Source organism: Gopherus flavomarginatus, chromosome 2 (assembly GCF_025201925.1).
Source record: "Gopherus flavomarginatus isolate rGopFla2 chromosome 2, rGopFla2.mat.asm, whole genome shotgun sequence".
In the NCBI taxonomy this organism is placed as follows: domain Eukaryota; kingdom Metazoa; phylum Chordata; order Testudines; family Testudinidae; genus Gopherus; species Gopherus flavomarginatus.
The window spans coordinates 222,833,528-222,860,736 of NC_066618.1; the positions used below are offsets into that span (position 1 = coordinate 222,833,528).

Sequence of the window (27,209 nt, forward strand, 5' to 3'; positions counted from 1 at the left end):
CTCCCGACTCCTATCCACATCCTCACCCCCCGACAGGCCCCCTGGGACTCCCACTCCCTTCTCCTGACTGCCCCCCCAGAACCTCCTCCCCATCCAACCACTCCCTCCTCCTTGACTGCCCCCAAGGACCCCCCACTCCCTTACCCAACCCTCCTGCTCCTCACCTCCTTACCAGTGGGAGCGGTGAGCCAGAGCACAGCCCACGCGGCGGCATGGCTGTGGGGGAGGGGCCAGGGACTAGGCTCCCCAGCTGGGAGCTCAGGGGCTGGGCAGGATGGTCCCACGGGCCGTAGTTTGCCCGTGTCTGCATGAGCTCCATCTCATCAGCAGCAGGACACAAACATCTCCTTTTCTTATATAAAATCAATCAGTTAAGCCTGGATGTTTCAAAGAATCACCTCACTGAGCCTTCAAAATCTCAGGCCACTATAATTAAACATTGAAAAATTAAATCATAATCAGGCGAGAAAAAGAGTGACAATCACTTAAGAGGACAGTGGTTAGGACACTCCACCGAGAGGCAGCAGATCCCTCTTCAAATCCCTTCACCCCATCAGAGTGTGAAGTACTCAAACTGGAGGACTCGCGCAATCCAGGTGAGTACCCTTACCATTTGGAAAAATGCTGTGTGAGAGGTCCTGCTTCTCTTTCTTTTCCTCTCGGCAGCCACTTTGTGTGGAGTTAGGCAGGTGCCTAATTCATTCTTGCAAGTATGAGTCGGCACCTAAACCACCTGGTTCCAGAAGAGGGGGTTCCTGGTTGTGGATTGCAAAGAGAAACAAGCACCTCCCTGCAGCATAGACTCTGGACAAGTCTACACTACAGCACTACATCAGCACACTGATGCAGCGGCACTGCTACAGTGCATCTGGTGAAGACACGCTATGCGGAGGGGACAGCGCTCTTCCATCGGCATAATTACTATACCTCAACAAGAAGTGGAGGTCATGCTGGCGGAAGAGCATCACCCACTGACAAAGCAATGTGGAGAGTGCGAAACTTGCAATGCTTGGTGGGGGGGGAGCTTTTTCACACCCCTGAGAGACTTAAATTAGATTGACTTATGCGGTAGTGTAGACCTGCCCTTAGGTGCCAAACTCCATGAGAAAGGTGGCATCTTCTATTGACTAGATTAGGCGGGTCCCTGCCTTTATCATTCTGGCTTTTGTGGATCCCATTCGTAGGAGCCTCTCTCTCCCATTAGTTGTACCTATTACGTTCCATATTCTGCTAGGTGCAGGGTCATGCTTCTGGTGTAAATTAGTGTAGCCTAAATGCTGATGTAATTTGGGACCCCTGCTAACGACCCCAAGGGACTACTGCAAAAATCTAAGATCACTACGGCTTGGGGAAGCTCTGACCACAGCCTTTTCTCCAAGTCATTTTCTTTACAATGACTGCAGAGAAGGTGGATGTCATAGGAGCCATTATGACAACTCTTATGCCACCACAGAATCCCCCTAAACTGAGATCATCTTTCATGGTTGGTTATGCTGTTTTCAGAGCCACTTTCTGACACTAGCCTGATACAAAGCAATCCTAACACAGGTGAGTCTCTGGGCCACTGTGTCCATGTACAGAGGTTATGCTGGTTCAGATTCCATTTGGGGTATCCACTGTGAATCCTGTTCAAGGCATTTAGGTAGGTAAAGGTAGTGGGTAAGTTTCCTCAAGTGGATTTTGGGCATAGTTATTACTTTTCATATAATATATATAGGTATAGGGAATTCTCAGTCTTTCTGAAGAGCTACACACAATCTCTGAAGCCTGTAAATTATCTTCCAAATCAACAGAAGAAAGGAATATTGTACTAAATTCACTTTTGTCTGCAATTCTATGCAACTTCTAAAAAAAGATTTCAGTTTTTGAAGTCATTTTCCTGCAATAAATATGCTGTTAATAGGTGCTCTACAGTTCTGGTGTAGCCCCATCTGTACTGAATATGCAGTGACTTTGTAAATTAAACTTTTGGTAGTCTTCCTTGAGAATCTCTCTATTCAGCTTTGCATGTACTGTCAGAGTATTACGTTACCTTTAGATCTGAATGTTAAAATAGTCTAAATATTAAAGTTCTTGTACATCGTGAACTCACTTGAACAGTAATAATAAATTCGGTACTAAAGACAATACCTACTTAGTACGCTGTTAGTATAAGTGGAGTACAAACACAAAATCACTTACAGTGTGATATATTAATATACTGATTAGTTAGTTTTGATTGAGGCCAAGTTACTGAATATGGTAATTTACATGGATTGTGATTTTTAATATTTGTAAAAAGGGCATACAGCAATGAATAGGTGCTTTTAGAATCTGTATTATGTGAATATAAAGAAAATAAATAAATAAAATTGTAAGATGGATGTTTTAATTGTCTCAACACTCTGATTTGACTGACTAACATGCAACACAGGAGTTCTCTAACAATACCTATCCTATCTCACAGAACTGGAAGGGACCCCGAAAGGTCATTGAGTCCAGCCCCCTGCCTTCACTAGTAGGACCAAGTACTGATTTTTGCCCCAGATTTCTAAGTGGCCCCCTCAAGGACTGAACTCACAACCTGGGGTTTAGCAGGCCAATGCCCTGTACTTACCAAGTGAAATTGCATTACACATTTAATGAAATCTGCACTTTGGTTTTACCTGCACACTCCTGCACATTTTTAACTTACAGTAGCAACAACCACCTTGGCACTAAGCATTTACTGGGGATTAATGACTCATTTGGGCTACAGCCCTGGCACAGGAGGGACCTCTTCTCCCAGTCAGTAATTAATTCTCACAAAATGCCCTGTGTTTTAACAGTTATTGCTTAAAAACACATATTTTACAATGAATGACCCAATATATTTTACCCAAGACACTCCATAAATTGATAGCATACTAGAGTTCGATTAAGTGTTTATTATTCCTGTTCTTCAATTATAAGACTCACTAATTGGTTGTTTCTAGGCTGATCTGCAACAACGATTACCCTGTTCATATTCCTAGAAAATATTTTAAAAGAATATTTTTGTTTTTCACTATCAATCTAATGTAAGGAGCTAGAACTTTATGAGGAAAGATTAAACAAGATAAATATGAATTGTCTGAATAAGCATCCAAAGGGAACACAACAGCACACACACACACGCACACACACACACACACACACACACACACACACACACACACAAAGACATTATCACAAAAATGGAGAGGAACTGTTTAGTTTGATACCTGGGATGAGGTAACTAGGAACAATGGGGTGGTCTTCCTGATACAAAGCTAATTAGATCACGGTGACTTCCCTTTAGTGATGGAAGCCCCATAACTTGAAATATTTAAAACTAGACTTGACAAAAGATGGAGGGAAATAACTGCAGAAAACAATTTGGCATTAATAAACAGATGGTCTGGATGTCCTAGTTGGTTTTTTCATCTCTAAGTATTATGAATCTATTACAACAATGGTATACTGCAAGCAAGGCCAGAATGGAATAAGCTCAGGCAAGAGGTATTTAACTGGAGCTGTAACAACAATTTTCGTGTATTTATTAACACATATTAAGTACAGTAACTCAGGAAATAAAGATGTTTAATGAGCAAAATATCAACTGCAATTAGGTTCTTACCTCATGTATATCTTTCATCCAGCTTGTTATACCCTGAAAACTGTCTGAGTTTGTTATGTCATAGACCAGAACAAAGCCACGTGCTCCACGAAAATAACTAGTACTAATTGTATGGAATTGTTCCTGACCAGCAGTATCCCTGAAATACAGCAGAAAGGAGTCACTTGGTACTGCATACATTGAAAGAGTATGGATATGGTTTTTTCAGTGCAACTTAAAGAATACAGCCCCAATTTTGAGCTGTTTTCTGAGAGAGGTGGGGAAACTACGGTAGAGGTGGTAGAATACATGCCATTCTGCAGGGAAAGAGCTGGCAAACTATTTTGGGCATTTATGTTAATATTGTTGACTATTCTAGAGCCTATACTTGAATAATTGAAAGAAAGACAAAAATAGGTTTTGTCTACATTAAATTTTTAACCACAGTGTAATTGAACTTATGTAACTGCATTTGCACAACCCTTAGTACAGAATGTTTGCACTGGAATAAACTATGACTTCTACTACAGAAGCATACTTTGGGGTAAGCTGCAGAAGAGCAGCATTTCAGCATTAGTATGGCTAGATTAGGATAGCTACACCAATAGCTAAAACCCTACAGGTGAGGTTTTCACTCTTGCTCTTGCCTCTTTGCACTGGGTAAAGTGGTGTAAAGCTGCTCTAAAATGATTGGATCAGGCTAGGGGATGATTTCCCCAGCACAGGTGTAATGTAGTTTTCTAAGCATCCCTTTGTAAGACCTGGCAAAGGGAGAATGTTGGGGGCAGGCTGGAGTGATATGCAGGCTGCAGAGATTCCAGGCAGCACTATGGCCCTTATAGCATCCTGGGGAGGTGGCTGTAATTTAGACAGGCTTCCAGAGCTGTCTAGATTATGTTAGAGATTACAAGACAGCCCAGGATCAAGTAAATGCGTAAGTAGCTCAAAAGCCACCAAAGCCCCTCCTCCTATTGGGCTGTGAGTTCTGTGCTTGCAATTTAGATAAGCAAAGAATCTTACCCTAAATGTAGACAAGGACTAAAAAAAACTCACCAGAATGCATCCAAACCCTCTAGCCACTGGAGATCTAGTGGCTGGAAACTCAAAAATTGGCAAATATATACAGAACCCACCAAGCTGCAGCCCCAAAACACCCCCTTTTATTTAAAAATAAGATTATGGTGCCCAAAGAATCACCTTGCTAGTCTTCATCCAAGATCCTAAACCTGATCCTATGAACATATGTTTGTAGGCTAATGAAATATTTAAATCCAAATCTCCTAGCTTTTTCTTTTAAGTTGATCATTTTAATAAAGTTGCTTATATTTGGTACGGAATATAGGTTTACATTTTATCCATATGTTACAATAACTCAATGTTAAATGTTTCTAAGATAACTGTTTTTTAAAAAACATGTACTAGTTGTTCTAAACATGGTGTCCTCACACTACTGCAAGCTTTAATATGATCACTACACTGTAGGAGGACAAATAATCAAAGCTAGACAAAATTTTGCACAGTGTACAGTTCTATAATTTAGCTGGCTTTCATCTGTGGAACAAATTATAACTCACCATATTTGAAGTTTCACTGTTGTATCATTAAAGGTTATTGTTTTTACTTTAAAATCAATGCCTAAAAGAAACAAGAAAATATGTTACATGTCTTGAAATAACATTTATTTCTTATGGAGACTGTTTGTAAATAAAAGTTATTTTGGGGATGTAGAGAAATGGAAGCACACCAACCAACATCAACCAAAAATCATAATAAACCACTAATTGTATATATACAAAACTGAGATAGGGAAAAAAGAACTATAAGAGTTATTTTTGATATACATCAGTAATTTACTGAAATTAACTAGCAGACTGGTCAAAGTTCTATACTCAGTCACTCATTGTGCATGGTCAACTCGGAAACTATAGCTACAAACCAGCATTAGCTGGCAAGTGACATGACAGCTGTTTGATGGCCCATGCACAAAACTGTCACAATATTGGCAATTTCTGCTAAGGGAATCAGTCCCATAATAACAGTGCTGTAGTTCTGCATGGAGGTTTAGTGACAAATGCTAACATGGCATTTGCTCACCCTATGCCATTCTTTAGCCTTTACTGCAACATTACTGAAAAGAAGTGTCCAGGATTACATCAACAGGACTAGATGAATTAACTGAATTAATTAGATACAAAAATAAGTGGCCACGTGTTCAAGTAAAGACCATACCTCTATACTACCCTTCCATTTATATGTTTATGCCTCAAACTCCAAAATGTTTTGGTACTGAAACTTATTCTGGACCTACTACACCTCTACCTCGATACAACGTGACCCGATATAACACAGATTCGGATATAATGCGGTAAAGCAGTGTCCGGGTAAAGCAGTGTTTAAACTAATTTGACTGGGCTAACACAACTGAAAAAGTACACCCTTTTTGCATGTCAAGAAAAGTCTATATTGTGTTAAAGTGTAATAAAGAGATGTTGTAATGGACATCACTGAAGTTGGAAACCAGAGTGCAATTCTGGTTTTGATGCTACCATGTTACAGATAAATAAATACCTTACACCACAAAAGGATAAGCTTATGAAGAGAGATACTACATTTCAAACCCTAGAGGACACCTTCAACTGCAAGTTTTCTTAAGTAATGCTCATGAGTCAAGCCTCAAGCTATCAGAACCTACAGTACTCAGAGGTCTATACCTACTATATTCTTGAACTGTTGTACCACAGCTGCTTATTTTTCAGAAGTAAAATCAGCAGCATCTTTAGACTGTCTCAGAAGAATAGCCCTAATAGTCTATCTTCTATAGTCTTCAATTTGTAAATTTCTTCTTATCCCTTAGCTGTGGGCTAATAGCCATAATTCTAGAAATCTCTCTTAACTTCAACGATTCCAAAATAGAACAAAACTGTCCTTTGTAATGCTCCTAAAATAACTCTCCTCTGATAGAAAAGGAACATGAAAAACATCAGGTTTGTGGTTTCAGTTCTGGTGAAGTCTGTGTTTTAGACAGAGGGGCAGAGCTTAGATTCAGCACACAAACAATGGTACCTGCACCTCCTTCAGGTTGCTTTTTGTTTTCTATAATCTAAGAGCTTCTTTATGCGCATATTTAGTACATGGCAAGCTTGAGTGTGAATCTACCCTGGACTAGCCTGTGGTGCACTAACTGTCCATGTGGATCTTGCTGCTGCGCATTAACAGTTCCTTAGTGTATGCGACTGCTCATATACTGAATGTTCACGTAGACAAGCTTTAAGCTTTCATTTAAAAACATAAATAAGCCTCTAGCTGTTATGGTTGCTAAGGTAACTTCAAAAATATGACCCAAGTGTAAATGATGCAGTGACATCTACCCACATTTGCAGAACCTGCAACCATAGCTCCGAGAGATGTGTTCCGTACCATTCATCTCAATGGGTACTAACACAGATATCAATGACAATACTTTAAGTCAATGCTGTTAACTCACTGCTCACTAAACCATAAAAGAAAGGTGAGAAAAGATCACATTCTTAAGATATACACTATCTACTATGAGTGACGGCTCAGTTTGACACCACCTGTAAGTGGGATTGGGAGACACTACTACCCAACCTCCCTCCCCAAATCAAGAAGCCAAGCTAAAGAAACACTGCAGAGCTCCCTGCTACATGAGCCTGCCCCAGGCAGAGCCAATATCAAGCTCAGCAGGACACAAGAGCTCCATTGAGGGGAAGCCGAGCCCAGCAGAGCCCATGGGAGCAATCAGACTCCACTCCATGGTTATATTTGAACATCTGCACACTCTATTGTGAGCAGCATGTTATGTATGTGGAGCTTATTTTATGGGCAGAGCATGGAAGAGTACCATCACATTCCCCCCTGCTTCCGCAATCTGGTCCCCTGTAGAGAGGAGATTTATAAGAGAATGCTAGCCACATCCCTAGCAATGGAAAGATTGCTGAATTTCAATTATTGCCTGACAAACACAAAGACTTTTTTTTTCAAAAGCCCTTCCTTTCAGATTAATGTTTGATGATTCTGTTATCAAGTTTACTGTGCAGCAAGAGGATAAAAAAATAACCCACTCTAACAAAGGGATGATATATCAGAAAGGAACTTTCATTTTATAGTTTAGAAAGATTAACAATGTTAGGGAGCTTTTGGTTTTTTTCTTATGTTATTTGGTTAAAACCATATTTGCCTGTGTAGAGATAAAGAACCATCATTCTTCTGCTTCTGTGCTTTACATTAAATCTAAATGTTCCAATGCAAGTTCTCAGAAAATGAACAATTTGATGTTAGAATCATCATTTTGATTCCTACTTGAACCTCGCTGCCTAACTCCTCTGTCAAAGGCAAGTATTCAGAAGAGTGCAATAAAATGGCAAAATACCAGAAAATCTCCCTTCTTTTAACTTCCAAATGCATCTTATAGTAGACTTTGGGGGATCAGCCTTCAGGTGCAAGATTCTACTTAGTATTAAAAGTTGGTGTGGGGGTGCTGTTTGGATGGAGAGGTTTAAATTATTATATGGATCGTGCCCTTTAGCTGCTGAAAATTCTCACTGAAACTTTAATGGAAGGGAAAAATGAAATAATGCAATTGGCAGCTGTAATAAATATTATGTTAAACTTTCTTGAAGAAATTAGTAAAGGTGGCTGGAAATATAGTTTTACCAAAACATGTTTATATGCTCATATCAGGCAACCTACAAATTTGAAGAAAAATATTCCTTCTTGCATTTCGAAGAACCACTTATAGAATTTGGTTTAACTGTTTGTTCAGCTTTCTACAGCAGATGTTACAGCACTCGATAGGAACATGATATGTGGTGGAGGTTTGGAAGGTCACTTTCAAATGGCTGAGTTGGGAATACTTAAAAAAATTATAACCCAGCGAGGCAATTCCAGCCCTACAGGAAAAGAGTTCTTATTTGACATAAATTTTAATAATAAATTGACATGACTTTTTTCTGTATAAAAAAGGAACTAGAGACTGCTGAATCAGACCAAAATGTAATCTAAATTAAAATAAGGCATATTGACTTAAGTTAACTTAAATGCATTGACCTAAAAAGGTCAATGAATGTTAGTGAAAAACAGAAGTCAATATGTACTGCATGCATGAATTGTTCATGTCTTTATATGAAGTTTCAATCAAACTTAGCAAATTGAAAAGACAAGAAAGAAAAATGAAAAATATAGTGCCAAAGACAGCTCACAGATTTCAGATGGTTTGAGGCCAATGTGTTATATAATATGATCAACATAACAAAACTAACATTGATCATCATCCCAGAGATAAAAGTTATTTGAATACAGGAGCTTGTATTTTCTTCTTTGGATTCTTCACATAAAACCAGAATGTGATATAAACCAGACCAACTTCTAAGTGTGATTTCTAAACTATTACAGCCACAGGATATTTATGATTCATTCTCTCTTTATATTTAAATAATAAAAATGCCTATTCAAGGTTCCAGGAGAACTAACATAATTAAGTATGTAACAATAAATACAACTAAATTAAAATTCATCAGCTTTACAATAATCAGTTCCACAGAAACTCAGCCAGCCAACCACCATGCACCCCCCTCAGCATCTAGGAAGCATACTCTCAGTCCTTTCCAAAACCCCTCTCAATTAGGTGCCTTTTACAGCATGCCCAGAAAGTCACCAAATTCAGGTTATTTCAGGTCAAGACAGGAAGCAAGTTCCAGAATCTTAGAATCTTCACAGAGAATGCCCTGCCAACTATCTTGCTCTCTTATTAAGAGGGGGATCCAGCCTGAACACCTCTACTGGCCATGGCTGTGGCAGTATGGCATGCGGAGAGGCAATCCCTTAGGTAGCCAGGTCCAAGGCTATTAAGGGCTTCATAGGCCGTAGCTAGAGACCAATGGGCAAGCAGTGTGCCACCCAATAAGCAATCAGAGGCATTCTGCACAAGCCTTAGTCTTCAAATGGTTTTAAATTTAAGGTGTAGTCTCAAGCATCACATTGCAATACGCTAATCCTCAGGTAACAAAAGCACGGATAACAGTGGTGACTCTGCATTTGAAAGAAAAGGTAACTTCCTGGCCAAAAAGTTTACTGGGTCACTGCTGTAATATGATTGTGAAACAACAGCTGGGACTCTAAAGTCACCCCTAAGTTGCAACACTAATAACTAATGGCAGATGTATTCCTTTAATCAAAGGGTGGTGATATTACCTCTGCCATCTCTTCCAGAGGCTTTTCCCAGCCCATCATCTCTCTCACCTGGGTGAGCTTCAGCTAGCTTGCTCTCACTCGTGCCTTCATCTCAACTAGACATTGGTTAAGGCACTGAACTGTACTGTCCAGATCAGACTAGACAGACCTACAGTTAATCTAAACCATACTGACGACACTGCACCCCCTGCCTACTTACTGACCCTCCTAACTGACCCAGATATGAAAAGGAGAGATGACAGAATGGCATCCTGCGAGACCTCACATTTGAGAGCTCTTTGAGAGGAGAAGCAATAGCCCATAATTATCTGCTAAGATCTCTCTGAAAGAAAAGAGCAAAGCCCCTGAGGAGCAGCCCTATCCACTCCTGTCAGATTATGCAGATGAGTCACCAACATACCATGATCAATGGTATTGAAGGCAGCTGATAGATCTAATAATACCAGCATGGACACCTCATCATCATCTACTGCCAGGAGGAGATCACTGACTCTGTGACAAAGTCAGGTCTATATACCCAGATTGACATAGGTCATGGAGGTTAGTGGCATCTAGATAATGAGAGTTGTCCCACTACAATCTTCTCCACAGTCTTACCCAAAAAGTGAAAAATGTGTTATTGATCGACAATTAGCAAGAGCATTAGCATCAAGCAACATCTTCTTGAGCAAAGGTTGCATTATTGCTTCCTTCAAACCAATAGACAGCTTGCACTCTCTAAGAGAGGTGTTGATCTCCACAAGCAAGGGAGTCAGTACTTCACCAGTGGCCTTCAACAGCCAGGAAGGACATGGATCCAAAGCACAGGTTCTGGGATGAAGTTCTCTTAATACACTGAGTACCTCAGAATGCATCACTGACTGAAACTCCAGCAGAAAAGATGAGGCTCTTGTTCCCTCAAGACCTTGCACTGCCACCACAGAAGCAGACGGCTCATCCCTACTGCGATCCCAATAACAAGCAATCTCTTCACAATGGGAGGGAATCAGATCAGCTATCAAGCCAAGACAGTGGTTTAACCACCCAAAACAAATCTGTGACCTGAGATTTTACAGATTTAGAATTAACCTAAACACGGATAAGGCTCTTGTCTTTCTGAATAAGTTTCCATGGAGTTAATTAGCAACAAATCCATTTGTAGGGAAGTCTTAAATGTATCAGCTACTATAGGGAGAGGAAACCTACCCTTCAAAAGCGTACAGCAGGACTTGAAAAATCTACTTCCTGAAATCTTCCACTACTGCTTCTAATGAGGGCAGAGAGGAAAAAAGGAGAGCATCCTAAGCCTCAGGAAGCAGAATGATCCAATGGCTAAGAAACTAGCTTAGAACTTTAAGACCTGGGTTCAAGTCCCTGCTCTATCAGATCTTGGGCTAGCCACTTGGCCTTTCTGTGCTTTCTGTAAAATGGGGGTTATAGTACTTCCATACCTTAGAGAGGCAGGGGAAACAGTGAGCCATTTAGATACTAAGGGAACGAGGGCTACAGAAATACAATATATAGAGATAAACCTATCCTCATGGGGATTGGTCTGTGTAGGGGAAACTGGTCAGGGTAATTGATTCTAGATAGCTTCCTGGCAAGTGGGCCAGAACATAGTAGGGATGGAGGCCAATTTAATTTGGGCCCAAATAGCTCTTAAACAGAATGAGAGTGTGGTTATACACTTATGCTACATATTTAACATGCTGTCCTTCTCACTCATATCAAGTAGTACCTCACTCTGTGAGTAATCGCATGTATTGTTAAATAACAGATTGCAAATTAGACTACTTGTGGAGAAAAGTACTCCTCAATATAAATAAGAGCAACAGAATCTGGCGCTGTTCAAAAAAACAGGAAACATGTAGATTACTATTAGCATTCTCAGTACATACAGTCCATTAGATTTTATAGCCCATACTTACATACAGTACCATATGTATCAACGATTCAAGCCTACACTCTTCTTTTATAAAATTAATGTCAGGGAGTCCATGCAGACGTCTAGAATTAGTTCATTTACCTACAATATGGTACAGATCAATTTGCAAATCTAGAGAAAAAGAAACCTTTGTCTGAAAGGCGATTTCAGTTTTAGGTTTCTGTAATTTACCTATAACAAACCAAAGACAAAAAATGTTACATACACCCACACTCATGAATGTGTCTCTTTGAACAGAAATTCAAAATACAAGTGGAACTTGTGTATTGAATTTCTTTTCAAAGGGATGTAGTCAATGGTCTGCTACTTCCCTTCCCACAAAAAAGTGGAACTTGAATGCATCCCTTTCAACAGAAATTCAAAATACATTTCTCTGTTCCTTCCCTTCTGTTCTTTCCCTTCCCCAATTAAATGAAAGCTTCACCTTTTAGAACCAAGATCTCCACAAATATTTTCCCCACATAGAAGCACATGGCACTGTCAAGAAGACAATAGGATAACAACTTATTTCATACCTATAATAAATAAAACAAATAAAGTACTGTGCAGAAGCTTCATGTTCACTTGTACACAAGATTTTTTTGTTCACAGGCTCTCTCTATGGCTTTCTATCCTGTGCCATTGTTTAAATAAAAAGTTATTCTTTATAGTCTGCTATTCTCAATATGATTCATCTGCCTTATGATCCATGTAAGTTTAATTAGAAAACTGCTTATAATTCACCCAAACTGTATAATTGAAGAGGAGGAAGGGCAACCATCCCTGAGAGCTTAAGTGCTGCATAAAATGCTTTCAATGAAAATTTACTGTGAATGCACGTTTTCATTTTCTAAAATATATAATTTTAGAAAATTTCAGCAAGTAGAGTCTATTAACAGCTCCAAGACATTATTTGTTGTAGTCTTACCAGGCTTGTAGCAACATGGAATGCCTAGTTGCCATGACACAAAAAGAGATCCTCAACAGTTCCCCTCCAATCTTTTTTCTTCTATGACTGCTATCTTTATCTCTGAATAAAGGTAAGTTGATGACACACCACCCCACCAAAAACTCAGATTCCTAGGGAACTAAATATCTCAGAGTACCGGTAAAGGCCTTTTACTTCATTTCCAGTTGAAATTCCAGCCGGATAGGTAATGATTAATAGTCATTCATAACCTTCAGATGAGTGTGCAATGGGCTGCAAGAAAGAAAAGCTCTCAGTCAAGATTGTATCAGACACATGTCCAAATCAAAACTGCTACTCTTGCTGGTAGACTTAGTAAAGAAACAGAAGATTAGATGGACATAAAGTCTGAACTGTTCTATCATCATTGGAAACTGTCCCTCCAGGATACAGCTGAGGCCCATTGGGAAGCTTCTGCAGAAATTTAAACTGTTGCTTCCTGCATTGTACTTTTCTGGACAGGAGGCTTCCTACTGTCAGTACTGTTAGTCTGGCACTTATCACCAGCACAACCCATTTATTTTAAAAATCTACGGCCAATGTATACTACAAAATTGACCTGTTTGGGATTTTGAAACCAGATGCAAATAATCGTTAGTCAGATTTGGATAATTTGCTTACAGCATGGATGGGACAAAAACTTTCTTAGAAGTTTCTGAAAACCACATTAAGACTTGCCTTTTGAAAATTCACTCCTAATATGACCAGTTTTGTAATACACAGGAGCTTCTGATTCTTGAGTGAACAGAGGTAGAGTATCAGAAATTCTATCTGTTTGAGAAAAAAGTCTCAGGAGCATGAGTTCACTTCCAATATTAGGTATCATCATGAAAGCAGACATTCACTCTCACAGGTATTCCACAGGGATGAGGTACATTATTACAGGTTTCGAAGATCAATTTCACTAACCAACACCTCCCTTTCTGATAGGCTCTGATATCCTTATTCATATAGGTTTCAATGGAATGACTTGCAGAGTAGAATACTACTCAACTTAAGTAAGGGAGTTAAAAACTGGGCCAAATTCATCCAGTTCTCATAGGGCCAGATTCTGACATCCTCACTTACCTTAAGTATTCATATTTAAATCAATATCAATTGAGGAGAAAGGCATTAGTCAACATTTCTAACGATAAGAGTAATAAATTGTATGAGGTTTTCAATAAGAACACTGGTCAGGGATAGTCTAGGGCAGCATTTCTCAAACTGAGGTCCACAGACCAAGGATACCCCAGGGGGTCCACTGGCCCTACTGATCACCTCCTCCCCCTCCCTCCCTCAACTCCTTCCCCTCCCTCCCAGTGCCTCCTGCATGCCGGGGAACACCTGTTCAGCAGCATGCAGGAGGTGCTAGAAGGTAGGGGGAGGAGGTGCTCAGGGAAGGGGGTGGAATCATGTTTGAGGCTTCCGGCCTTGCTGATCAACTCCTCCCCCTCCCTCCCAGTGCCTCCTGCATGCTGGGGAACAGCTGTTCAGGGGTGTGCAGGAGGCGCTGGGAGGGAGGGAGAGGAGCGGGGACAAAGCACGCTTGGGTGGGGGGGAAGAGGAGGGGCAGAGGTGGATTGGGGGCAGAAAGAGGTGGGGGTGTAGCCTCAGAGAAAGGGATGGAGTGGTGACGGGGCATAGGGCTGAGCCGGGGGGGCTTGGAGGTCCCTGAAAATTTTTAAATGAAAATAGGGGTCCTTGAGTTGCTAAAGTTTGAGAACTGCTGGTCTAGGGCAGAGGCTGGCAACCTCTGGGACGCAGCTTGTCAGGGTAAGCACCCCGGTGGGCCGGGCCAGTTTGTTTACCTGCCGTGTCGGTAGGTTCGGCCGATCGCGACTCCCACTGGCCGCAGTTCGCCATCCCAGGCCAATGGGGGTGGTGGGAAGCACATCCCCCACCTGCGCCACTTCTCGCAGCCCCCATTGACCTGGGACGGTGAACCCGGCCAGTGGGGGCCGCTATCGGCCGTACCTGCCAACACAGCAGGTAAATAAACTGGCCCGGCCCGCTAGGGTGCTTACCCTGGCAAGCCACGTGCCAGAGGTTGCTGACCCCTGGTCTAGGGCATATGCAAAACTGCTGGAACATGCAGGTTTCTCTGCACAATTTTTCTATAAGCTTCCACTAAACAGCACATGAAACAAGGCAATTACAAACGCAGCCATCCACATATATGGAAGAAGAAGAGATTCGCTTGGAGATACTATGTCTGACAAATCATTATCTACGAAGGTCAGTAAAATAGATGGAAAGGATTTTAACTTTGTACCTATCATTGAAGATGAAGGAATTAGGCATTTTAATTTAGATTGTAAATTCTTTGGAGCAGGCAGTATAATTTTCTGTGTGTGTGTGTGTACAGTACCTAGCACAATGGGGCCTTGACTTAGGCCTTGTCTATACTACAGGGGAAATTCGATCTAAGCTACATAATTTGAGTTACATGAATAGCTTAGATCTACTTATGTCTCTCCCGCGGACTCCCTCTACTCTTTTCGAGCTGGTAGAGTACAGAGTTGATGAGACAGCGATCTGCAGTTGATTTTGCAGGTCTTTACTAGATCTGCTAAATTGACTGCCATTGCACCGATCACAGCTCATGGATACCCTGGTAAGTATAGACAAGTTCTTAGTTAAATTCTCTAGGCACTACTGCAATACATTTTTTAAATAAATAATAATTTTAAGACCAACAGGAGGCTGTCACAGATATAATATTAATTAATGCCAACACATGACAGCTGGTAAGAGGAAGATTTGAAGATGGAAAGACAGGACCATGCATTTCTCCCTATTTAGGTCCTCACCATCAGTGTTTAAATGTCTAATATAGCAAAGACTGGAAATGTGTTTCAGAATAAAAGTAGGTCTTGAAGATATAAATAAATATTTGTTTAGTGTGAAAGTGAGCGTATGCCAAGGTGTGAATGTGTGCATGTCAGGGTGTGGATGCAGGTGTGTGTCAGTCTGTCATACTGTCAATGCGGGGGGGTATGTCAGTGTGTGAATGTAGGAGTGTCAGTCTGTGAGGGTGTGAATGTAGGGTGTATATCAGTGTGTGAATGTGTGTGTCGAGGTGTGCATGTGGGTGTGTGTCAGTCTGTGAGGGTGTGAATGCGGGGGGAATGTCAGTGTGTGAATGAGTGTCGAGGTGTGAATGCGGGTGTGTGTCAGTTTGTGAGGGTTTGAATGTGGGGGTGTATGTCAGTGTGTGAATGTGGGTGTGTCAGTCTGTAAGGGTGTGAATGCGGGTTTGTGCAGGACCGGCGCTAAGGGTTTGAGCGCCTTAGACGCATGGCAATTTCGCCGCCCCGTGCGCTGGTCCCACGGCTCCGGTGGAGCTGCCGCAGTCATGCCTGCGGAGGGTCCACCGGAGCCATGGACCAGCGGACCCTCTGCAGGCACCACCGCGGCAGCTCCACCGGAGCTGCCTGCCGTCCCCTCCGGCAAAACAGCGCCCACCAATTCTTCTGGCGCCCTAGGCGATTGCCTAGGCTGCCTAAATGGTAGCGCCAGCCCTGGGTGTGTGTCAGCCTGTGAGGGTGTGAATGTGTGTGTGTGGGGGGAATATCAATGTGTGAATGTGTGTGTCAGGTGTGAATGCGGGTGTGTGTCAGTTTGTGAGGGTTTGAATGTGGGGGTGTATGTCAATGTGTGAACGTGGGAGTGTTATCCTGTGAGGGTGTGAATGCGTGTGTGTGTGTGTGTGGGGGGGGGATATCAGTGTAGATTGCCGGGGCCCGGGCGCTGGCTCCGTGTCACTCACCGACGGTGGCGATGTAGGAGGCGGCGCGGGGCGGCCCGGCCGGGCTGGGCTCCGTGTACCTCCTCACGATGGAGGTTTTCCCCACGCAGGACTCCCCGGCCATCACTATTTTCACCAGCAGCGGCTTCCCCGCGGAGCAGTGCCCCGGCCCAGCCATGTCCCGTCCGGGAGCCACGTCCTGTGGTCCCAGAAAGGGGCGAGCGGCGAGAACACCCGGCCTGCGCAGAACCGAAACCGGCCGGGCCCAGGGCTACCGCGCGGAGAAGGGGGCGGGTCTTCGAGCCTCAAGGACTGGCCGGAGGGACCCGCCCTCGCCGCTTGTGGCTCCAGCTGCCCCGGGACTCTCCGGCCTTGCAAAACAGCTGCTGGCGCTCCCCCGCGCCAGCCGCTTCCCCCCGCCCGGCTGCGTGTGTCTATCTGTGCGTGTCTGTGTGAGCGTCTGGGGGTGGTGGGGCTGTGTGTGTCTGTCTGCCTGTGCGTGTGAGCGTCTGGGGGTGGTGGGGCTGTGTCTGTGTGAGCGTCTGGGGGTGGTGGGGCTGTGTGTGTCTGTCTGCCTGTGCGTGTGAGCGTCTGGGGGTGGTGGGGCTGTGTCTGTGTGAGCGTCTGGGGGTGGTGGGACTGTGTGTGTCTGTCTGCCTGTGCGTGTGAGCGTCTGGGGGTGGTGGGGCTGTGTGTGTCTGTCTGCCTGTGCGTGTGAGCGTCTGGGGGTGGTGGGGCTGTGTGTGTCTGTCTGCCTGTGCGTGTGAGCGTCTGGGGGTGGTGGGGCTGTGTCTGTGTGAGCGTCTGGGGGTGGTGGGGCTGTGTGTGTCTGTCTGCCTGTGCATGTGAGCGTCTGGGGGTGGTGGGGCTGTGTCTGTGTGTCTGCCTGTGTGTGTGTGAGCATCTAAGGGTGGTGGGGCTGTGTCTGTGTGGGCTGGGGATGGTGGGGCTGTTTGTGTCTGTCTGCCTGTGTGTGTGAGCGTCTGGGGGTGGTGGAGCTGTGTGTGTGTCTGCCTGTGCGTGTGAGCGTCTGGGGGTGGTGGGACTGTGTCTGTGTGAGCGTCTGTGGGTAGTGGGACTGTGTGTCTGTCTGCCTGTGTGTGTGAGCGTCTGGGGTTGGTGGGGCTGTGTCTGTGTGAGCGTCTGGGGGTGGTGGGGCTGTGTCTGTGTGTCTGCCTGTGTGTATGAGCGTCTGGGGGTGGTGGGGCTGTGTCTGTGTGTCTGCCTGTGTGTGTGAGCGTCTGGGGATGGTGGGGCTCTGTGTGTCTGCCTCTGTGTGTGAGTGTCTGGGGGTGATGGGGCTGTGTGTGTCTGCCTGCGTGTGTGTGAGCGTCTGGGGTGGTGGGGCTGTGTGTGTCTGTCTCTGAGCATGTCTGAGGGTGGTGGGGCTCTGTCTGTCTGTGTGACCATCTGTGGGTGGTGGGGCTGTATCTGTCTGTGTGAGCATCTGGAGGTGGGCCTGTGCCTGGCTGCCTGCCTCCAAGCGAGCTCTGGGGGCAGGAGGGCTCTGTCTTAGCTCCCGTGGGGCTCTGTCTGTGCCTCCTCCATTAGCCCCTATCTGACTTTTCTTCTCCTTGGCAAATTCTGGTGCTGAGCCCCAGTCCCTGCACTAGGAGGTTCTACACAATAAGCGCAGAAGTGTTTCCATCCTCACGCTCAGAAATGAGCAGTATGAAGCCTGCACCACCCTTCAAGTGCCTAGTATATAATGTCAGTATGTCACACAAATCCAGCTGGCTTTTGTGTAAAGGTCAGATGGAAAAGTAATTGGGCCAAACAAAGGGTTAATTGTTTGGAGAGTAATTTGTAATGCTTATTTCTAGAGGGGAAGTAAAGGGTTGATCATCTGAGGGCAGTTTCAAGAGATGAAGGTTCTGTGGTGAAAGCCTAACAGGAACTTGGCTCAGAAAGTCGATTAAGACACCCGCTCAGCTCATTTCTTCTTTCTCAACAGGGCACAATACATTTTAATGCAGAGTTCATATGCTATAGAGCAGGGGTTCTCAAATTGTGGGTCAGGACCCCTCAGGGGTTCACAAGGCTATTACCTGGGGTGTCGTGAACTGTCAGCCTCCACCCCAAACCGTGCTTTGCCTCCAGCATTTATAATGGTGTTAAATATATATATATATATAAAGTGTTTTTAATTTATTGGGGGGGGTGTCGCACTCAGAGGCTTGCTACATTAAAGGGGTCACTAGTACAAAAGTTTGAGAACCACTGCTATAGATTCAATTTTGTCTTTTCCGGTACTGCTTACTACAGCAGCAAAACAAAAACAACATTAAGGGGAGTAAAAGAACATCCTGTATATACAAGAACATCCTGTATACACTAGCCAAACCTCATCCACGGTGCATTCCCTTCTGACATATCTATCCTTATAAACAGCATCAGAGGGGTAGCCGTGTTAGTCTGGATCTGTAAAAGCAGCAAAGAATCCTGTGGCACCTTATAGACTAACAGACGTTTTGGAGCATAAGCTTTCGCGGGTGAATACCCACTTCGTCAGATGCATGTAGTGGAAATTTCCAGGGGCATGTATATATATAGAGAGAGATAATGAGGTAGTTCAATCAGGGAGGATCCTCCCTGATTGAACTACCTCATTATCTCTAGCTTGCCTGCATATATATATACTTGCCCCTGGAAATTTCCACTACATACATCTGACGAAGTGGGTATTCACCCACGAAAGCTCATGCTCCAAAATGTCTGTTAGTCTATAAGGTGCCACAGGATTCTTTGCTCCTTATAAACAGCGTCAGAGCAAGATGATCTGCTGATCTTCCCCTTTTGCTGCTTATGTACAGTGACTGTTATCCCCTTACTAACATTCAGTGGGGGTGTTTTGGTTGGTAGCTCCCAGCACTAAAAGGGGAAGGATGGATGGCAAATCAGGACCCTGAGACTGACAGTCCCCAGGAACAATGGCAAGAGGCCAATGCTCCAGGTCAGCCTGATTGACAGGGCGGGCAGGCTAATCAAAGAGACAGAAGGCCAGGGTGGGCCCCGTCTTCCATGTGAGCTGGAATTGCCTGGGTCAGACAGAGTGGGCCGAGCTAAAGGTGAGAGTAGGGGCCCCAGGTAAGCTGCTGGGAGCAGAGCTGTCATAAACAGATAGCTAAGGGTTAATGTTCTTTTACCTGGAAAGGAGTAACCTGAAACACCTGACCAGAGGACCAATCAGGAAACAAGACTTTTTCAAATCTGGGTGGAGGGAAGTTTGTGTGTGAGTCCTTTGTTCTTGTCTTCTGCCTGTACTCTCTCGGCTATGAGAGGATTTTTTTCTGCCGCCTGCTTTTCTAATCTTCTGTTTCCCAGTTGTAAGTACAAAAGATAAAATAGTGCTTTATAGGGTTTTTATTTTGTATTTACATGTGTGTACTTGCTGGAATGTGTTAAATTGTATTCTTTTGAATAAGGCTGTTTATTCATATTTCTTTTAAGCAATTGACCCTGTATTTGTCACCTTAATACAGAGAGACCATTTTTATGTATTTTTCTTTCTTTTTACATAAAGCTTTCTTTTAAGACCTATTGGAGTTTTTCTTTGGTGGGGAACTCCAGGGAATTGAGTCTGTAGCTCACCAGGGAATTGGTGGGAGGAAGAAGTCAGGGGAAAATCTGTGTGTGTTAGATTTACTAGCCTGACTTTGCATTCCCTCTGGGTGAAGAGGGAAGTACTTGTGTTTCCAGGACTGGAAACAGGGAGGGTGGCGTCCCTCTGTTTAGATTCACGTATCTCTCCAGGAACCCAGGGAGGGAACACCTGGAAGGGAGAAGGGAAGGGAAATGGTTTATTTCCCTTTGTTGTGAGACTCAAGGAATTTGGGTCTTGGGGTCCCCAGGGAAGGTTTTTGGGGGCACCAGAGTGCCCCAAAACACTCTAATTTTTTGGGTGGTGGCAGCTTTACCAGGTCCAAGCTGGTAACTAAGCTTGGAGGTTTTCATGCTAACCCCCATATTTTGGACGCTAAGGTCCAAATCTGGGAATAGGTTATGACATGGTGGCAGTGGTGGGATAGATAGAATCCAGAAGCCAGTAGAAATATTATTTTCTTTTTCTCTGCTAGGGCTTTTAAGCAGAGAGAAACAGTTTGGTTTTAAAAGGAACCAGAGAGATTTTTTTTTCTCTGCTCTCTCTTGCAGTTTCTGGCTTGCATATTAAGCAAGGAACCATTAAGGAACTATTACGGGTCTTTTGTCACACAATAGCACTCCCATTAGGAGTCAAATACCAGCACTATACACATGCAAATAAAGTGGTTTTTCTGGTTTACTTTACATTTAAAAAATTAGCTAGAGGAAGAAAGGGAAAAAGGCACTGTTGCTAGGCAAACCCCAGGAGGCAACAGAGAACCTGCAGTTCAGAAGATAAACACCGGAGGGCACCCCAACACAAGCAAAGAGGAACCATGCCTAACAAGACAAAAATGGAGGCCAAAGAACAAATCAAAGACAACAAGCACAGGCGAGAGATGGGAAAAAAATACAGGAACTAGAAATAAAACAAAAAGAGATGGAACTAAGAGAAAGAGAAAGAGAGGCGGCCCACAGAAGAGAACAAGAAGACAGAGAGGCAGCCTACAAAGGAGAGCAAGCAGCCAAAGATGCAGACCACCAAAAACAGCTGGAATTAAAAGAGAAAGAGTGGGAACTCCAAAGGGAAGCCCACCGACAGGCCATGGAATTAGAAAAGGCTAAGCAACAACACCCAGCCAATCCTAACAACCCTTCGCCAGTACTTGTTCCACAGCACAGGAAATTTCCCACCTACAAGGCAGGTGATGACACTAAGGCCTTCTTAAAAATTTTTGAAAGAGCCTGTCTTGGGTACAGCATCCCTGAAGACTAGTACATGGTAGAATTGAGGCCACAGCTCAGTGGACCTTTAGCAGAGGTGGCAGCTGAAATGCCTAAGGAGAACATAAACGACTATAAACTTTTTCAAATCAAGGCCAGATACAGAATGGGAATAACCCCGGATCATGCTCGTCGGCGTTTCAGAACCCAAAAGTGGAAACCAGATGTGTCATTTCCCAAACACGCCTACTACGTTGGGAAAAATTATGAGGCCTGAATATCAGGACACAATGTTAAATCCTTGGAAGAACTGCACCTACTCATACAAATGGAGCAGTTCTTGGGTGGTGTTCCTGAGGACATAACACGGTACGTACAAGATGGAAAACCCAAAAATCTCACCGAGGCGGGGAAAATTGGAGCCAGATGGATGGAAGTAGCAGAAAGCAAGAAAGCTACTGTCAAGGGGAATGAATACCCCAGGGAGCACACCGACCATAAACCCTACAACCGAGGACAGCCAAAGACCCCACATACAACCCAAGTAAAGCCACAGACGCCCTATTCTTCCACCTCACCAGTCTCCAGTAACTCACCTCGACCTAGTGACCCATCATATGAAATATGCTTTAAGTGTAATGACCTGGGACATATAAAAGCCAACTGCCCAAAGACCGCCAACCGAGTGCAGTTCATTACACCACCATCACCCAAAAAATCCCCAGGCCCAAATGCCTCTCAAATACCCTTGAAGCGAAGGAAAAATTTAAGAGTGGGCGGAAAGAAGATTAGTGCGTGGAAAGACACGGGGGCACAAGTGTCAGCTATCCACCAATCCTTCGTAGACCCCAAATTCATCAACCCAAAGGCCCAAGTCACAATTTACCCCTTCATGTCACAAGCTGTAGACTTTCCTACAGCTGAACTGCCTGTCCAGTACAAAGGCTGGTCAGGAATGTGGATTTTTGCAGTCTATGACAATTATCCTATCCCCATGCTACTGGGGGAAGGCTTGGCCAACCAGGTGAGCTCCCAGCATAAAAGGGGAGGGATGGATGGCAAATCAGGACCCTGAGACTGACAGTCCCCAGGAACAATGGCAAGAGGCCAATGCTCCAGGTCAGCCTGATTGACAGGGCGGGCAGGCTAATCAAAGAGGCAGAAGGCCAGGGTGGGCCCCGTCTTCCGTGTGAGCTGGAATTGCCTGGGTCAGACAGAGTGGGCCGAGCTAAGGCGAGAGTAGAGGCCCCAGGTAAGCTGCTGGGAGCAGAGCTGCAGCCCAAAAAGCCAGAGCACAGCCCAGAGAGAGAGAGACCTGCCCTGGGAGGAGAGCTGCAGCAACCAGAGCTGGAGGGGCCAGACAGGCAGCCTAGGAAGCAGGTGAGAGCTGAGAGAGCGTCACAGAAGCAGCCTGCAGAGCAGACCTGCCCTGGGAGCAGAGCTGTAGCAACTGGAGCCAGGGAGGCCAGAGAAGCAGCCCAGAGAGCTGAAGGCAGAGCAGCAGCAGCAGCAGCCGCCATGCTGGGGCAGTGTGGAGCTGGGGCTGGAGCAGTCCGGAGCTGGGTGCGGTGAGCAGCTGGGGAGAGCAAGGGGGACCCTGGGCAGTGGGACCAGCACAGGGAGATGCCTCAGCCAAGAGTCTTTGCAGGCCAGAGTTGGGGGGGGATCATAACCCTGACAGAGCAGGGGTGACACTGGGGAGAAGGGTCCCTGCCACCCAGAGCCTGAGAGTGTGTGGCCACTGCCAGAGCAACTGTCTGACCTGCAGCATCTCTGCAGCACAGCCAGGGCCTGAGAAGGAGGCCTGGGACCTACAAGGAACAGACTGTGAAGTGCCCTGATGTCCAGAGACACTGTTTGTGATAGTCCCTGCCACAGAGCGGGGTGATGTGTTTTCCTTTAACCTTTCCCATTTTTCCTTATTCTTTTTTAAAATTAATTGTTAATTAAATAACTTGCATTTGCTTTAAATTGTATGATGTGATCAGTGGGTCAGGGAGATGTGCAGTGCAAAGAGAGTACCCTGGAGTGGGGAGACCCTAGCCCCTGTCCTGGGTGACCACAGCAGGGTTGGGGGTTGATCCCCCCAGGAATCCTGGTCCCAGCCTTGTTGAGGTTACGAGGACTCTGCCAGACAGGAGAGTGGAAAAAGAGTCCTCAAGGGCAGGGAGGCCTCTGGGTAAAGGAAGTGGGAGTGAGGACTCAGATCCTTTCACTAGCCCACTTCACCGGGGTAGTGCAGAAGCCAGGAAAGTTCCCCACAATAGCGGGACCATTCCCCCACTTACACTTAACTCAAATATAGTGAAACAAACAAAGTATATAACCCTGAAGAATGAAAGTAATTAAGCACCTTAGATGTCTCATGTGTGAAGTACAGCTTAGCGTTCTGAACACCAACTATATCAGAAAATCCAGGAGCTCAAGAGCTCCAGTCCTGCTTCTGTTACTGATTTTTTAATCTGCCCTTGGCCAAATCACTTAACTTCTGAATCAGTTTCTCCTCCTGTGAAATGAGGATAATATACTGTATGGATATATTTTTAGAGATAACAGGCCTATTATAGCTGGACATCCCACTGGGATAAAGACTAGCATCCTCACTAGCCAGTTGATAATCCTCACCATTCTGAAATATGGAACAGTCAGTGTAATTCAGGCCACTGGGAAATACTGGGTTCTGATTAGTAAGAGGCAGTGATTTATAATTCAAATTGGTCTTGACTCAATGTATTTTATGTGGTGTTCTTTTTCAGAAGAATTACAGTGTTGGAATCTTGAGGTGGGCTTTTAAAAATAGTTTCAAATAATAACGAATCTGTATCTTTTTGCAATTTGGCTTAAAATTACATAGGGTCACTTATTTTATGCCAGATTCCAAGAGCCATCACTAGACTACACAAAATGTACTGTAGAAATTACTGGGATGGTTATGTACTAGAGGATATAATTTCTATAATTACTTAAAAACAGTAGGCAAATTGTTTGGCATGGAGCAATGAAGTCATTGACAACTGAAACTCTGGCCTATAACCGTCTCAGAGCTTCTGCTGCTACTCTGTCTGTGTTACGCATGCATCATATTGATTGTGCTTGTCCACCCTTCTACTTCTTGTCCCGAACTCACTTGGTGGCTATGTCTTGAATTTAGCTGTATGTGTAAAAATGCCTACTGCAGTGTTGAGCTTGGTTCTGGGTGGGATCACATTTGGACTTGAGCCAGAGGCTGCATGTCAACTCTCTCTCCATTTTAGGATTAGAGAAATCTGCAAGGACCTTCTCCCCCTCTTTTTACTTTGTTTCATCACAGATGAGGAGACAGAGCTTCAACAGTGCCCATACTACAAACCTGGGAGGAGCATAGGAACCAGTCATTTACAGTTTATTTTATATCAACTTCCTGGCATTATATAAGGCACAGAAAATGGATTCTGATAATTTACTTTTCTCTGCTGTGATATGTTATCAGCTCACATTCCAACAGAGTTCTGGTCTAACTAAGGCTATGTCATCACTGAAGGGTTAAGTCATCTACACTCAAGTTCGCTGGTCTCAAGTTAGCCTAGCCTGAATGAGAGCAGCTACACTGCGAAAGAATGCTCAAGCTGCACAAAAGTTTCTGCAGTGATTGTTTTAGCAACTGATGAGTTATCCTAATTGAGCTGTAAACTATCCTCCTGCCATGCCCACCAACTCCAGTTAAAAGCACTACCGTGCTCAGGTTAATGGGTTTTGTGTTTAGACAGAACTTAAGTTAAGGGCAACACTTGAGTTGTAACTCAAATGAACTCTGCAGTGAAACCCTAAAGTGGCCAGTGTCACCATTGCTAAAGCTACAATATCACTTTCCTCTTTCCCCACACCACTCTACTCACATTCCTATCCACAAGAGGACAGTCTTTCCATCTGTTATTACCAGCTACAACATAGTTTTAAGGTCAACTCCTTTAAAAATTAGCAGTGGATAAATGCAACGTAATGAAATGCTGAAAACACAGTTCTATCCAATTCAGTTTGTTTTAAAAATTAGGCTTCAAGTCCCAGTAACTTAAGTGCTCCTATTTGTTCATACTGGATTGTGCTTATATCTCCCACCCTGTAAACGTATTCTACATCCCTGTAAATTGAAATAAAGTTGTTTAATTCTCAGAATGAAATTGAAAGTCAGCTTTATTAAGGTCATGGATCTGAGTTATTAGAAGAGCTTGTAAGCCTCCACAACACATTCTATGTAAATCATAAAACAAAGGCATATAACATACATTAGTGGCCCCAGTGTAATCCCATTACACCATCACTATGAAAGCAGAAGACTGCTATTGTTTCTTTCCTTTCTTTGCTTGAATCATTCCAATAACATGATTCTGTTTAAAAACAGGATATTTGTTCCAATTTGAGAAATGATCCTGTCTTCCAGAACTCATCTTAGAATCTGTCAGTTTCTCTAGGTCCAGGATATTAAAAGGAACAGTTATTTAAAAAGGATGTAATAACGGACCTTTGTGCACTTAATAAAATTCTCACTTGTACTTCAAGTTCACTCAAATAAATTAACTTTTATGGCAGAGGCCCATGTGACACTGAGATCCCTTGGCAAAAGGTTTCCTGTTCTTTGCAAACAGATCTCACCTCAGACCTGACAAATTCACTACATCAAACACATTTTACAGGCTGTTCATCCATAAAGAGTAACATATAAGGTATCTACAGATAGCTCATAACTTGTCAAGATTCAATCATTGTGAGATGTATGTACGGATAATAGTCAAGGAACAATGTATTTATATTGAAACTATGCTATATGGATTTGGAGTACAAATTAGTCTCGATGATGATCCATTTAGGCAAGAAGGAGCCATCACCCTCCATAGTCAGATGGTGAGGTAATTGCACTCGTCTACCCTTGCCATATTCCCAGAATAATCAATAGAAAACCATCAGAAACAAGGACAAAAACAATCAAAACTACTTAAAGCTAGAAAAGAAACTCTACCACAAAACGTAAGTTTGTCCTGTCTGTGACTAGAAGCAAAAGATTGTTTTCAGGGGAGTTGCAGCGCTGGTAGTGGGTTTACAGTGCTGCAACTTAGTAACTGTTCACACCTGCAAGGCACATCCAGCGCTGCAACTCCCTGGCTGCAGCGCTGGCTGTACACTTGGTCTGCTTGGGGTGTAATGATTGCAGCGCTGGTGATGCAGCGCTGCTCATCAAGTGTGGCCACCAAAAGCGCTGTTATTGGCCTCCAGGGTATTAGGAGGTATCCCAGAATGCCTGCTCACAACAAACCGGAAGAATGGCTGAACTCCGAGCTCCCTCGAGCTGCTTATCTAAAAAACAAACAGCTCCTGTTTGCTGGAGCGAGCGGAGGCAGGCAGGGGAATTGCTTTGGAAGGTTCACAGCTGTTTGCTTGAAGAGAGAAGTCACACGGCAGAGGGGGAGGGGGGAATCCGTGTTTAGCAGCTGCTTATGTGCTCTGAAGGCTATTTAGGAGTGCATAATTTGCATTTAGTGAATAAGAGAGGGGTGGGGGAAGGGCTCGAAATTTTTAAATTGGTTGCAGGTTGGTGCTGTGTATCTTCCAGTACTTAGAACTTGCAAGGCAGGGAGCTGACACAGTGTCACCTCCAAAAATCCACTGTCTCTGTCTCCCCCACCCTCCCTGTCACACTCCACCCCACCCCCCTCTTTTGAAAAGCACGTTGCAGCCACTTGAATGCTGGGATAGCTGCCCATAATGCACCACTCCCAACAGCGCTGCAAATGCTGCAAATGTGGCCACACTGCAGCGCTGGTAGCTGTCAGTGTGGCCACACTGCAGCGCTTTCCCTACACAGCTGTACGAAGACAGCTGTAACTCCCAGCGCTGTACAACTGTAAGTGTAGCCATACCCACAGTAAACCTGGCTGACACCTGACCAGAGGACCAATAGGGCGATAAGATACTTTCAAATCTTGGTGGAGGGAAGTCTTTGTTTGTGTTTTTTAATTTGTTTGTT

At 44.1% G+C, this 27,209-nt stretch overlaps 1 protein-coding gene across 3 annotated transcripts in view; it reads right to left on the reverse strand.

Moving 5' to 3' along the window:
- The window catches only part of LOC127045678 (ras-related protein Rab-10-like), a 53,988-nt gene extending 37,320 nt beyond the window's left edge, over positions 1–16,668 (reverse strand). For all 3 annotated transcript variants that reach the window (XR_007772792.1, XM_050942071.1, XM_050942072.1), the window contains exons 1-3: positions 16,427–16,668; positions 5,170–5,230; positions 3,617–3,755 (exon numbers count right to left, since the gene is read on the reverse strand). Coding sequence is in view for 2 of the 3 variants with exons in the window: in XM_050942071.1 (XP_050798028.1) it covers positions 3,617–3,755; positions 5,170–5,230; positions 16,427–16,583 (357 nt within the window). In the remaining variant the exon portion in view is untranslated. The remainder of the gene's footprint in view (positions 1–3,616; positions 3,756–5,169; positions 5,231–16,426) is intronic.
- Between the last annotated feature and the right edge of the window lie 10,541 nt (positions 16,669–27,209).